Source organism: Choloepus didactylus, chromosome 6, assembly GCF_015220235.1.
Source record: "Choloepus didactylus isolate mChoDid1 chromosome 6, mChoDid1.pri, whole genome shotgun sequence".
NCBI lineage: Eukaryota > Metazoa > Chordata > Mammalia > Pilosa > Megalonychidae > Choloepus > Choloepus didactylus.
This window is the reverse complement of record NC_051312.1, coordinates 13,755,390-13,767,718: the sequence shown is the minus strand read 5'-3', so window position 1 is coordinate 13,767,718 and position 12,329 is coordinate 13,755,390. Positions and strand designations below refer to the sequence as shown.

Genomic DNA, 12,329 nt, shown 5'->3' with positions numbered 1-12,329 from the left:
AGGATAAGAAAGAAAAACTAAATAAAAATCTATTCTTTGATGAAAATGTTCTAAAATTGATCATGGTGATGAATGCACAACTATATGATGATACTGTGAGCCATTGACTCTATACTTTGGATGGATTGTATGGTGTGTGAAAATATCTCAGTAAAATTGCATTTAGAAAAATCTATTCTTAAGTGGTGTGAAGGAAAGGCCAGCCAGGAAAGGAATACCTGGGTAGGGGAAACTACTTTAGGTAGGGAGGCAAGGTGTGAGCTAAGACCAACTGATGAGAAGGGATGGGCCTGGGGGGGATGTGCACTGCAGACAGCTGGAACAGCACGTGCCAAGGCCCTGTGGCAGGTGAGGACCTGGCATGTTTGGGTGATGGCAAGGAGGCTTTGGTGGCTGTGGCTGGGAGTGATGGAGAGAAGAGCTAGGAGCTGAGGTTATTGGGATAGCGGGGGCAGATCACACCAGGCCTTGGGGACCAGGGCAAGAGGTTTGGATTCTTTAAGTTTTTAATTGTGGTATGACATCCATAACATAAAATTTACCATTTAAACCATTTTTAAGTGCACAATCCAATAGCACAAAGGAGATAGTATTTTGAGTGCAAACAGAAACCACTGGCTGTAGCCTGATTTATGTTTTAAAAGAGTGATTTGGGAAGATTGTGCAGAAGACCAGTTGGGAGAGGGGCGATGCAGGGGGGCAGGAAAGAGATGAGGAGGTGCGAGCAAGAGTGGAGGCAAGGGGCCAACCGTGAGGGCTCTATCCAGGGCCCACTTGGAGGTAAAACCTGCGGCCACAGAGACTGACAGCACGGACTCCAGCTGCGAACGCTGGCTTTGACCCTAAATACCTTGGAACCCTTAGACCTGTGCTGTCCTAACCGTGGCCACTAGCCACACGTGGCTATTTCAATCTTAATTTCAACCAATTAACATGAAATAAAATTGAAAAGTCAGTCCCTCATCCTCAGTAGCGTTTCAAGTACTTCACAGTCACATGTGTCAGTGGCTTCCGCGTTGGACAACACAGAGAACATTTCCATCATCACGGAAAGTTCTAGCGCTTCCTTAGTTACTTAACCTCCCTGAGCCTCACTTTCCTCATTTGTAAAATGCAGATAATAGTACTTTTCCTTGATAGAGTCCCCATTTAGTGAGGACTGAATGAGATGATGCCTGCGAGGGGCATCATCTCATAAATACCTGCAACTAATCAACACGTGTTCATTAGTTGCAGGTTTTTACCGCTAAGATGGGGAGACGGGTGGTTCGTTGAGGTTTGGTTCTGAAAATCTAAGATTCAGAATCCTGCTGTTCCCGCTGCCCCAGCGGGGAGCCCGGAGTGGGCCGCCGGCCCCGGCCCCCTGCGCCCCCCAGCCCGGGCAGGCCCCCGCGCCGAGCGCCGCCTGGAGGAGACGCGCGCCTGCTGCCCGCGGCGGGGTTGCGGGGCGCGGCGGGCCGGCAGGGGGCGCAGGGCGCGGCGGGCGGGGCGCGCGGGGCGGGCAGGGGCCGGGCCAGGGCTGCGCGGGGGCCGAGCGCGGCGGCGCACCGGGCGGGAAGGCAGCCGCAGCGGAGCCTGGACTGTCGCGCGCGCCGCGCCGGCGATGCCGCGCCCCCGGGCCGGGCTGTAGCGGGGCCGGGGTCCGGAGTGCGCGCCGGGGAGGCCCGCCATGGAGGTGGTGGACGAGACGGAGGCGCTGCAGCGCTTCTTCGAAGGTGAGGGACCCCCTGGCGCCGGGAGCCCCCAGCCAGCCTCCCCCCGGGGCTGGGACTCCCCACTGTGCTTCCGCCACTCCGGGACCCTGCCCGGAACGCCTCCTCTGGGACCCTCCCCTGAGCTGGCACCAGCATGGAGTGTGTGGTTCCCAGGGCTGGGCGCCTCCTCGAGGTTACTGTCCACCTCGACTGACCCCCAATCCACAGCTTCCTGGGGGCTGCGTCCCCACTCTAGGCTGAGACCTGGGACCCTCTTCATACCCTCCAGGACCCGCAGACCTCGTAGATTCTGACATTCCCCACCCCCAGCACCCTTCCCGAGTCCAGGGGCACCCCTACTCTGCTTCCGTGGAGCTGAAACCCCGTTTGGACGCCCAGACCCCCGGAACGCCTTCTGGGATCTTCTGTACCTCTTGAGGCTGGCACCTCAGCCCTCCATCCCACCCCAACATGCCTCCCGGAGGCTGGGACCCCCATCTAGAGACCTGGACCCCCTGAGCACCTTTTGGGATGGCACCCTGCCCTCCAGCCTGCCTTCTAGGAGCTGGGACCCCCTTCAAGCCTGGCACCCGCCTTTTGCAATGCTGCTCCCTCAAGCCTGGAATTCCCCTGGGAGCAGCTGCCCTTCCTCACTTGAGGCCGGGTCCCCTCCCCAGCATGCCTCTTGGGGACGGACCACCCCCCACCCCCAAGCTCTCCTGGGGCTGGAACCCCCTGGAGGCTGGCACCCCTGCAGCCGGCCACTCTGCTCTCTGAGACCCTCCGATGCTCTGAACTGCATCACGCCGTCCTCCGAGGCCCCTCAGGGCCGTGTCCCCAGCACCTGCCCCTGGAGCTGTGCCTCCGCTGACTGTGCCCCCAGGGGAGCGGCCTGGCTGCCTCACCTTGACCCTGATCGGGCTCTCCCGGGGTGGAGATCCGCATACACCCCACAATGCTTCCTTCTCCCCGCCCCCAGGAACTTTTGTCTCTTTTCCTCTGCTCTCTAGAGGTGCCGCACAATGGTTTGGGGGAACTGCTCCCCAAGCTAACCAACTCCTTTCCCCCTTTCCCGAGGAGCCCCTGCCCCTCCTCCAGGATCGCCCCCTCCCCACTGGTGCTGGATTCAGGCGGGGGGTGGCAGAGGTGTCAGGCTGGGGGCCCAGGGTCCCCCAGCCCACCCCGCTGCTCAGGCCCTTCTGGAAACATCTAGTCAGTCCCCCTGGCCCTTTTTGTGCCGCTCTCCACCAACTCGGGAGCCCCCGCTCTCTTCCCAGTCCCTAAATCTTCAGGGCTTCAGAACCTTCCATCAGCTTCCTGGCCTGTCCCTGGGTGGGGGGCAGGGTTGAGGTGGGGGGCTGGCCAGCTGCAGGGCAGGGAATCAGGGCTCCGGTTTCATGGGTTCCCTTTGGAGTCCCATGTGGGAGAGAGAACGGTCTTTCTCTGCCTCGGTTTCCCTCTCTGTGACTTGGAGGCAGGAAGGAGTCTTTGTCCTCTCCCACTTGCTGGGTATCCAGGTAAGGGCATCCCCGAGCCTCAAGCCGACCCCGTTCCAGGATCCGGGACATGTCAGCAGACCCAGACCCCAAGAAACCGGACTTGGTCTAGATTAAATGGGTGGTCCTGATGCTGCTAGGCTGTTTGAGGGTGCTAGGCAGCCCCCCATCAGTCCCAGGGGTTCTCGATCTCTCCAGGCACTGTTCATCCTTCTGCAGCCCTCCAAGGCCTTGTGGGTTTGGGTTCCTTAGGGGAGGGGTGGGGGGCCATTACACTACTATTTTGGTGGTGCTTGAAAGCTGCTGGGCACCCCTGGATGTCCTCCGGGCCAGGCCCCCTTGCCTCCAGCAGACATCCCCACACCTCCTCCTGTGGGGCCCGAGCCCGGGATGGAAGGGTCGGCCTGCCTGGCTTGGGCTCCCTGTCTCCTGAGCCAAACCTTCCCTCCTGGCCGCGGTGGGGGGGCGGGGGCTGACGCCACGGCTCAGCCATGCGGCCTGGCGGGGAGGCTGCCCTGCTCCCTCCAGAGATAAGAGAAGGCTCAAGAATGTCTGTGGGGAGCAGGGGCGGGTGTGGGGCAGCCGGCCCAGGAGGGCTCTGGGAGGCAGCTCTGGGGCTGGGGGCTGGAGACGAGAGGAAGTTGTTCCTAGAGCCTGGGGTGGGGGATGGGGGGTCGCTGGGAGCTGGGGTCTCCCGGGCCACTTGGGAGGACCCCGTGTGGTGTGAGGGAGGGCCTGGGAGCGGCCAGGCTGAGTGTGCTCCTGAGCATGAGCGTGAAAGTGAGAGGGACCTGTGCTTGTGTGCCTGGGGGTGACGGGACGCATGTGGCGCTGTTCCTGAGCAGGTGGGAGCCCTCGCGGACGGGGACCCCTGAGTTCTTGTTCTGGGCTCCGCTTGGCCTCAGTCCTTCCCTCTGCACAGTGGGTAGAGAGGTCTGAGTTTGCGACTCTGGGCTGGGAGGCTGGGGAAGGGGTTTCGGGAAGTGGGGTGTGTGCCCCAGGGCCCCTCGCTTTACATGGTGCCCCCTTCCAAGGCATGCTGAGCACGTGTCTTCCATCCTGCCCTGTGCAGGTGGGCCAGGCTGGGGCCGGCCCCGGGGTGGTGGGGTTGGGGGCTAAGGCGCTTTGGGCCCTGGGCGGGAGGCCGGGGCTGGGCGGCCCCCTTGCGGCTGGTACAGCCAGGCCCCCGTGACCGCCCGGCTAATCCCCGAGAGGGAGGCACCGGCTGCCCAGAGTGGTGGGCACAGGGGCTGCAGGATGCACTGGCTTCCAGCAGGTAACTGGGCCGGGCAGGTGTGTCCTCCTCTCCCTCAGGGCCTGGGGCCTTGAACTCCCAAAGGCCGGTGGGGTGGGGGGCGGGAGAGCACCCAGGGGTCCCGCCGGGTCCCCAGAGTCAAGGCAGGGCCACTGAGAGCTGTGTGGGCCCTTGTCCTGGCCTGCCTCCTCTGCAAGGCAGGAGGGGATGGTGGAGAAGGCCTCCTTCTGCTCTGATGAGCTGAGCTTGGGGTGGGCTCCCGGCCCTGGAAGGAGGGACAGTTTCTGTCCTGGTCGGTGTCCAAGGCCCTGGTTCTAGGGACATGTGCGATTGCGATGAGCAGCCCAATGGGTCTGAGGGGAGCTGGGGTCCCGGTAGGTGCTGAGAAGGCACTGAGAGGTTGAGGGGCCTCCACCCGGCCCCTAGAGCCCCCACCCCCAGCCCCTGAGCTGGAGGTAGGAGCCTGGGTTCTTGCTCGTCCTGAATCTGGGGGTGACCTGGGTGGGTGATGTCCCTTTTCTGGTCTCATTTCCCCCGCTAGGGCACAGCAGGGGCTTCCAATGTGGATTTTTTTAGCCACCAAATCTTTTCATGAAAGACAAACTCATGGCCCCCTGATAGGACATACGCAGTGGACAAAGGGAGGCTGGGCCTAACCTTAACCCTGACCCACCTCCAGCTCTGGGGTGGGTAAGGAGATGGGAATGGCATTGGCCCCATTTCCCAGGGGCCAAGACCGAGGCTCCAAGAGAAGAGGCTTGCCCAGAGTCACCCAGTGCTGACCCCCAGCCCCCAGTTCTCAGCCCTGCCACGGGCCTGTGGGGGGCGGGAGGGGTGGGCTACCTGTCAGGGACTGGCATCTCCACCTGCCGACCTGGGGGAGAGGGTGCCCACCCTGGAGAGGGGTGTGACGTGTGTGGGGCGGGTGGGTGGCACTGTGCCCCAGGTCAGCCTGCCTCTCTGACCCCAGGAGGTAGGTGGGTGGGGGGAGGCAGTCAGGGAGAGGGTTTCCAGACCCTGACTCCTAAGGCGGGGAAGGGAGGTCCTCCTGGGTGCTCCCAGAACCCCACCCTGGCCTCCTGTCCCAGCCCAGCCCACTGAACCGAAAGGGTCTCATGGCCAGACCCACCCACTGCCAGGGGGAGGGGAAATAGTCGTGGGGGGTCTGACTCACCCCCATGTCTCCAACACCCAGTCCAGGACCATACTGGGCGGGGCTGGGGAGGAAATGTTCCCACAATCAATGGAGGCAACAGTGGATGTGTGAACAGAGGCAAGGTTGGGGGGAGGGGGCACCCCAGGAAAGTGACTCTATGGGGAAGGCCTGGGGGATCAGTGCAGAAAGAAGAGGGCCCGGAGGCCTCTCCCGTGTCTGGGACAGAGTGCACCCCGGGATCTCTGGGGGAAGGACGGGCCACTCTGAGCAGAATGGCCTCCTCCCTGGGGAGCTGGCTCCACTCCCCCAGCTCCCAAGGGGTGCAGGGCTGGGGGGCCCTGGCAGCAGGGGCTGCTGGGTAACAGCCCAGTGGGGCTGCTGATTGGCTGCTCCCTTGGACTTTGCCCTCTTGATAAGGAGCTGGGAGCTGAAATCATTAACTGGGATGACCCGCCCCGCCCGGCTGCCCTTCCTTTCCTCCTCTACCTCCTGCAGCCCCCCCACCCCAGCCTCGTGCCCCGCGCTGGGCCTCAGTTTCCCTCACAGCCTGGGGGTGTGTGTTGGGGTTGGGGGGGCAGCTGTCCTCTCCCGTGTTGAGGTCTCCGGCTCCCACGGCCACAGGGTGTGGGGTGGCCTTGGTGAGGGTGGGAGTGGGCGATGGAAAGGTTTTGTGCTGCTTTCCCAGGTCCTCTTGGGCTTGTTGCTGCATCTCTTTGGGTCTCTGTTTTCTCATCTGTAAAGTGGGAATACAGTTGTAATGACAATCACGTGTGGTGGGGTATGGGCGTTGGCGCCTGTGAAGGCCCCAGGACAGAGTGTGGAGTGTGGTAACGCTCCATAAACGTCAGCCTCAGGCTTCTCCCACGGGGTTGGTACGGCCCAGCTCTGCATGTTAAGGATTATCGGTCCACAGGGCAGGTGGGGGGCCCCACGCTTGAGCTTGGGCCCTGCGGCTGGTGCTGTGTGTCTTGGGGAAGCTCTTCGCCCTCTCTGGGCCCCTTCTTCCAGGGATAGGGAGACCATCTGCCATGTTGAGGGTGTTCTGTGTGTCTGCCTGGTCCTGAGGCCACTGCTGGTTCCCGCGCATCCCCTGGGCCTGCCCCACCCTCCACCAAAGACCCGGAACTTGGGCTGCAGCGAAGGAGGAGGAGGAGGAGGAGGAGGAAGGAGAGTTGAAGGGGGAGGAGGAGGGGAAGGAGGAGGGGGAGGGGGAAAAGTGGGTGTGTGGGGGCTTCCACCGTCCTTTGTCTGTGATGCCCCAGGCCAAAGCCCTTTGCAAGTTTGCCTCCCGGAGTCCTGGGTGCCAGGGTGGGAAGGGCAAGTGCTGTCTCCTTGTTTCCGAGAGGCGGGAGCTAAGGCAGGAGGGAAAGGTGGCATGTCCAGGCCACTCAGGGCAGCCATAGCGGAGCCGGGGCAGGATCCTGGGTCTCCCGAGCTGCAGCTAGTCACCACGTGGGCTGGCCGGGGAGGGGGCGTCACCTCCTGGCGTGCTAGGGACCCTAATACGACCCCGGGGGCTGCACTATTTGACTTTGGTCAAGCGCCTGGGCCTCAGTGCCCTCACTCAGATGGTCAGGATTGTGTGATGTGAGCAGCGAGACCCCAGAAGTGCCAAGGCCAGGAAGGGGAGAAAAAGCAGAGCCCCCGGGTGGGGGCGGGGCAGTTGCATCCCGGAGCCCCCAGTGGCCTGGACTGCACACAGGTGCCGGGGCTTCCCATCCTCCCTCTGCCTCCAGGCCCGGCCAGTGAAGGAATGTTCTCCCTCCAGCCCCATAGTGCAGAACCAGAGCCTCCACCCCTCCTCGGTGGGATTTGGGGACCCTCCCTCCCTCGGGGCCTTCTCCCAAGTGCCTCTTCACCATCTCAGCTTCCTGTGCTCTCCCCCACCATCCTGGACCTCGAGCTGGGGCTCAGAACTCCTGGGGTCCGTGGCATGGCAGGAAGGGGTACCCTTTCCCCTGTTCTGCTAGCTTGGAGGCAGGGTCTGCTCCTGGGGGGAAGGGGGAACAGCGGGGGACCTGGGACTCAGTCTGATCTGGCTCCAGTTGGAGCCTGAGGGGTCCGATAGCAGCCTGGGGCCGGGGCAGGGTGGGGAGGGGAGCATGGACATTAAAGGGAGGGAGGGGAAGTTCTTTCTGGGTTTATGGCTCCAACTCAGGTGCATGAAGCTGCACCCACCCATTGGGAGGTGGCCTGGTGGCATGGGGTCGGTGAGCATTTGTGTGCACATGTGTCCAGGTGTACAAGCACACGAGGTGTGCTGGGACAGGGACATGCCCAGGGCACTCTCACACCTTGTAGCCTTTGCACTGGCTGTCCCCACCAAATGGAATGCTCTTCCCCAGACTTCTGTGCAGCTCGCCTCCTTCATCTCTTTGCTCAAATGCCACCTTCCCTGACCCTCCAATTTGAAATTGCAGCTCATCCCCGCTCTCCTGCCCCTCCATGCTATGGATTTTTCTCATCTAGCTTGTCATCTGGTTCTGCCCTCTAGAATGTCAGCTCCACCTGGGCAGGGGTTTTTGTCCATTTTGTTGACTGCCATATCCCCAGAGCCTAGCACTAGGTCTGGCACATAGCAAGCACTTGATAATTAATTGTTGAATGAGTGAATGAATGAATGAACGAACGGACGAGCACATGTGTATACATGCATGTTAGCATGTGTCTGAGAGGCTACTGGTACATGACCACGTGCGGGTCCCTGGAGTCACGAGTGGAGGTGTGCCCTTATATACACACATGTGTGTTGGAGGGTCCTGGGTGTGTGACATGCTGCTGTGGAGACCTGCCCCCCCACCCCGAGCTGCAGGGTCTCTATTCTGGCCTGCCTGCTCTTGTCCCTGTGGGAGAGGGTCAGGGCGCCAGGTGGGAGCTAACTCAAGGCCCCACGGCATCAGGGCTGGGAGCCCCCAGAGCCAACGTGGGTCCCCTAAGAACAGGGCGCAGCTGCTCGGCTCGGTTCTGTTGGGTCTGGCTTGGGACAGTCTCGGGGCCATGACTTCAGCCTCGTGTTGGCCCGAGGGGGGAGGGCACAACTTTAAGCCCGGGGTGGCTAAAAGTTCTGGATCCCAGGAGAAGAGGGGTCTCTTCAGGCAGGCTGTGGAGCTCTTCTGAATTTCTGGCAAGAAGGTGGGAGGGGACAAAGACAACTGTGGCTCAGATTTAAGACCCTGATGGACAATAACTCAAGAGCCATGTTCTTGTGTGGCCACTGAGCTCAAGTGAACTGAGGATTTGCTGCAGAGATGCAAAGGGCTGCTTGTAAAAACAAGCCTTTTACCTGATGGCGCTGTGAGCGAGAAGGCTCTGCTCACAAGTTGAAGCCTGATGTTGGGATGGCCAGCTAGAGTTGCAGATCATATTAGTAAAGATAGAAAGTCCAAACCAAAGGAGGTGACAGCCCCACTGTGCAACCCGCCCTGATGTGCACTGGTCTGAAGCATGTTGATTAGCTAAGTCAACACTGAGAGGAGAGCCACAAGTGCTGGGGGCTCTCATGTGACTGGGGTGACAGAGGAGGAGCAGTGGCTCATTCCTCTGGAGTGGGGGGGGCTGGACCCTGCCGTGCACGTGCCAGAAAGCAGCACGGTTCTGGGCCTGCTTCAGAGGGGCTCACGGGAAGGGGCAGAGGCCCCCTGGACGGACAACAGAAAGATGGAGAGGCCTGGGGTAAGGAGGTACAGCCTGGGCAGGGGCTTGGAAGCAAAAAGGAGATGGGAGGACATTGAGGGATGGAAAGACAGCAACTAACATCGATTAAAGGATGGCCTCCTGCGGTTCAGGAGCTTTCCCACTTTCAGACTCAGGGCCAGCCGCCAAAAGCAGGATTCCTGCTCCACTTGATAGAGACAGAAGTCAAGGCTCAGGGAAATCAGGTCACTTGCTGGGGGTCACACAGCAATGAAGTGGGGGCCCCTGCCAGGAGCCAGGCCCCTCTCCCCCCAGGAGCCCTTAGGGCTCTCTGGAAGAGACCACTCCCATCCCAGCCCCCAGCTCCTGCCTTGGTCCGGGGCACCCCTGGGACTTGGACGCCTGGGGTGGGGTCCTCAGGACTCAGCCCCCAAGGTGCAGACCCCCTGGGCCTGGCCAGCATCCTCAGGACCCAGCCCGCCCTGCAGTGGCCACGTGGCCGACGGGATTTCCGCCATGTTTGGGGCATGAATTGACAAGTGCCCCATTGACGGGGCAGGGGGAGGGGGTGGGCAGGGCACAAGCCTCCCACTGTGCCGTGTCCCCACCCTCCCCCCCGTCCCCCCAGGACAATGGTCGAGACTCAGCCAGCGGCCACAGCTGGTGGGGGTGGGAGGTGGGGGGCACAAGCACGCGCAGGGGCGGAAGGGAGGTGTCCAGGGTTGAGGGGCCACCTGGCGGCCCCCGCCTGCCCTCACCCCGCCCCTGGCCTGGGTCCCCTCGGCTCTTCTCCTGCTCAGCTAGGTGGCCTGGATGAGAGGAGGAGAGAGAAGGAAAGGGGGTCTCCTTCCCACAGCCCAGATCCCAGCCCACCCAGGGAAGGGGCAGTATATGGCTCCGGTTAGAGACAGGTAATAAAGGGCTTAATTAATGAGGAGCAGATGGGGTGCATGGCTCGGTGGGGTGGGGGCGGGGCCCCTCTCCAGCCCTGGACCCCTGCCCACAGCATGCATGGCTTGCCATGTTGCTCATTCATTCCGTGGACATTTATTATGTTCCTACTGTATGCTGGGCGCCGCTTAGATGCTTCTTCCCCAGAGAGGCGGGATCGGCTCATACCCAGCTCCCACACCTGTAAACTGCAAGGTGTGTCTCCCTCTGAGCCTTGGTTTGCCCATCGGTAAAATGGAGAAAAAGGAAACCCTTTACCCTAGGGTTTCGAGCCCCGTAAAGTATATGCAGGGGCCGGCCACAGACGTTCGCCCAGTGAGCGTGAGCTGCGGGTGGGCAGTGGACACACACACCTGGAAGTGAGATCAGTGCCAGGCAGGAGAGTAAAGAGCACCCCTCAGCGGGACTGAAGGACACGGAGATGGCCTGCTGGAGGAAATCATGTGCAAGCTGCAACCCGAAGAGAATGGGGATCGGCCAGACGGGGAGGGGTGGGCACAGCGCCCTGTGGTGGGAGGGTGAGGTCTGTCCCAGGGTGGAGAGGATGCTGGTACATGGAGAGTTTCAGACAGGGAAACCGAGGCAGGAGAGGCGGCTGCGGGGCAGGCAGGGCTGGCCACGCGAGGCCGTGGCCTGCGGGAGGGTCTGAGTTTATCCCCAGCCATGGGAAGATGTTGAAGGGTTTGAGGAGGATGAGGGCAGGTTTGTGGCCTTGTGGTGCCACTTTCGGGTTGTGGGAACTTGGGGGAGGCCTGGGGAGTCAGAATGAGGTGAGTGTCCCACACTTAGCTTCCTGCCAGGCAGGTGTCCCTCCTTGGGACTGCAGCGGTGTCTTCCGGCTGTTTTGGAAGGAGCGGGGGGACCCCTGAGATCGTGCCCAGAGGACCCTGCCCCAGCCTCGGGGATCCCTGGGCTCTGGCAGGCTCCCGCCCCACCCTCTCCTCCTGGAATGTTTAGTTGGAAATCTTGGGTGGGGCTGGGGTGGGGGGCAGGCTGGGGGCAATTGCCTGGTGGCTGGCCCCTTCAGGCCGGGTGGTGTGGGGAGAAGACGGAGGTGGGCCTCCGGGGAGAAGAGGAAGGTGTGGGGTCACTGGTCCTCAGGAGGCCCTCCAAGTCCCCAAACCTCTCCCCCACCCACCGGCCCACCCACACCCTGCCCCAGCGGCTCCCTCCTCCCGCTTCCCTCCTCCCGTCCGCCCGGCCCCTGGCACGGGAGGGTCCCAGCCACATCTGGTTCTCGTTAGGGTCTCCCAGGATGCCTCTGCCTGGAGGCCCCCCATCCCGGGGGAGGTGGGCAGGGGGATTAGGGGGCGATTAGGAGCGCTCCTAGCCAGAGGAGGAGGTGGAGGGGAGGCTGGGGCCAGGGCCTGTTATAAATAGAAACACCACGACTGCATCAGCCCATCACTCACTGTGAATTCCAAGTTCAGTCTCAAAAACCGGCAGCTTCAGCGGCCAGGTTGGGGTGTGATACTCCGAGGGTCCTCCCTTCCCTCTTGTGCTTGATCCTCCCTCGGGAACACTCACCCCTCAGATGTTGCAGCCCAGGACGGCCAGGAAGGCACAGCAACCAGCCACCCTGACTTTCCCCTTGGAGTTGGGCTGGGGCCTGAGTCCCCATTGCTGTGTGCCTTGGGCAAGAGAATTGACCTCTCTGAACATGTTGCAATTGGGAACAGCGAGGGATGTCAAAGGCACATGGCACTTACAGGTGGGTCGGTTAGGATGAGCCACTGTCACCCTCAATGTCACTGTCATGCACATCTTCGTTGTGGGTTGGGAAGTACTGGTAGGCACTCAGTGTGCACCACTGTCACTATCACCATCACCCTGATGGGGAGGACAGAGTCACCAGTGCCCACGAGGAGCCTATGGGACGCCTTGCACATAGGATGCCCCCGGTTATGAACATGCTTGGCTCAGAAGTGCCCAGCATGCAGCGGGCGCTCGGCCAGTGGGAGCTGCAGTTATCAGGGACTCGGGGAGACGGGCCTCCTGGGACCCCTGCCTGCAGACCAGCCCTTCCTGGCTTGAGAATCTTCTCTTGCTGTGGCTGCCCCGGCTTGCTGGGTGTCCCTTGCTCCTGACCGGGTGAGCTGGGGGTGGGGGTCAGCAGGAGGGCCCTGGCCTGTCCCAGGCAGCGC

The 12,329-nt window shown here is 61.7% G+C and overlaps 1 protein-coding gene across 1 annotated transcript in view; it reads left to right on the top strand.

Annotated features, from left to right (window-relative positions):
• The first annotated feature begins 1,549 nt into the window (after window positions 1–1,549).
• MYRF (myelin regulatory factor) overlaps window positions 1,550–12,329 on the top strand; it is a 31,771-nt gene continuing 20,991 nt past the window's right edge. Inside the window, 1 exon segment of the mRNA XM_037839208.1 lies at window positions 1,550–1,715. Coding sequence (XP_037695136.1) covers window positions 1,670–1,715 — 46 coding nt within the window. The 5' untranslated portion in view covers window positions 1,550–1,669.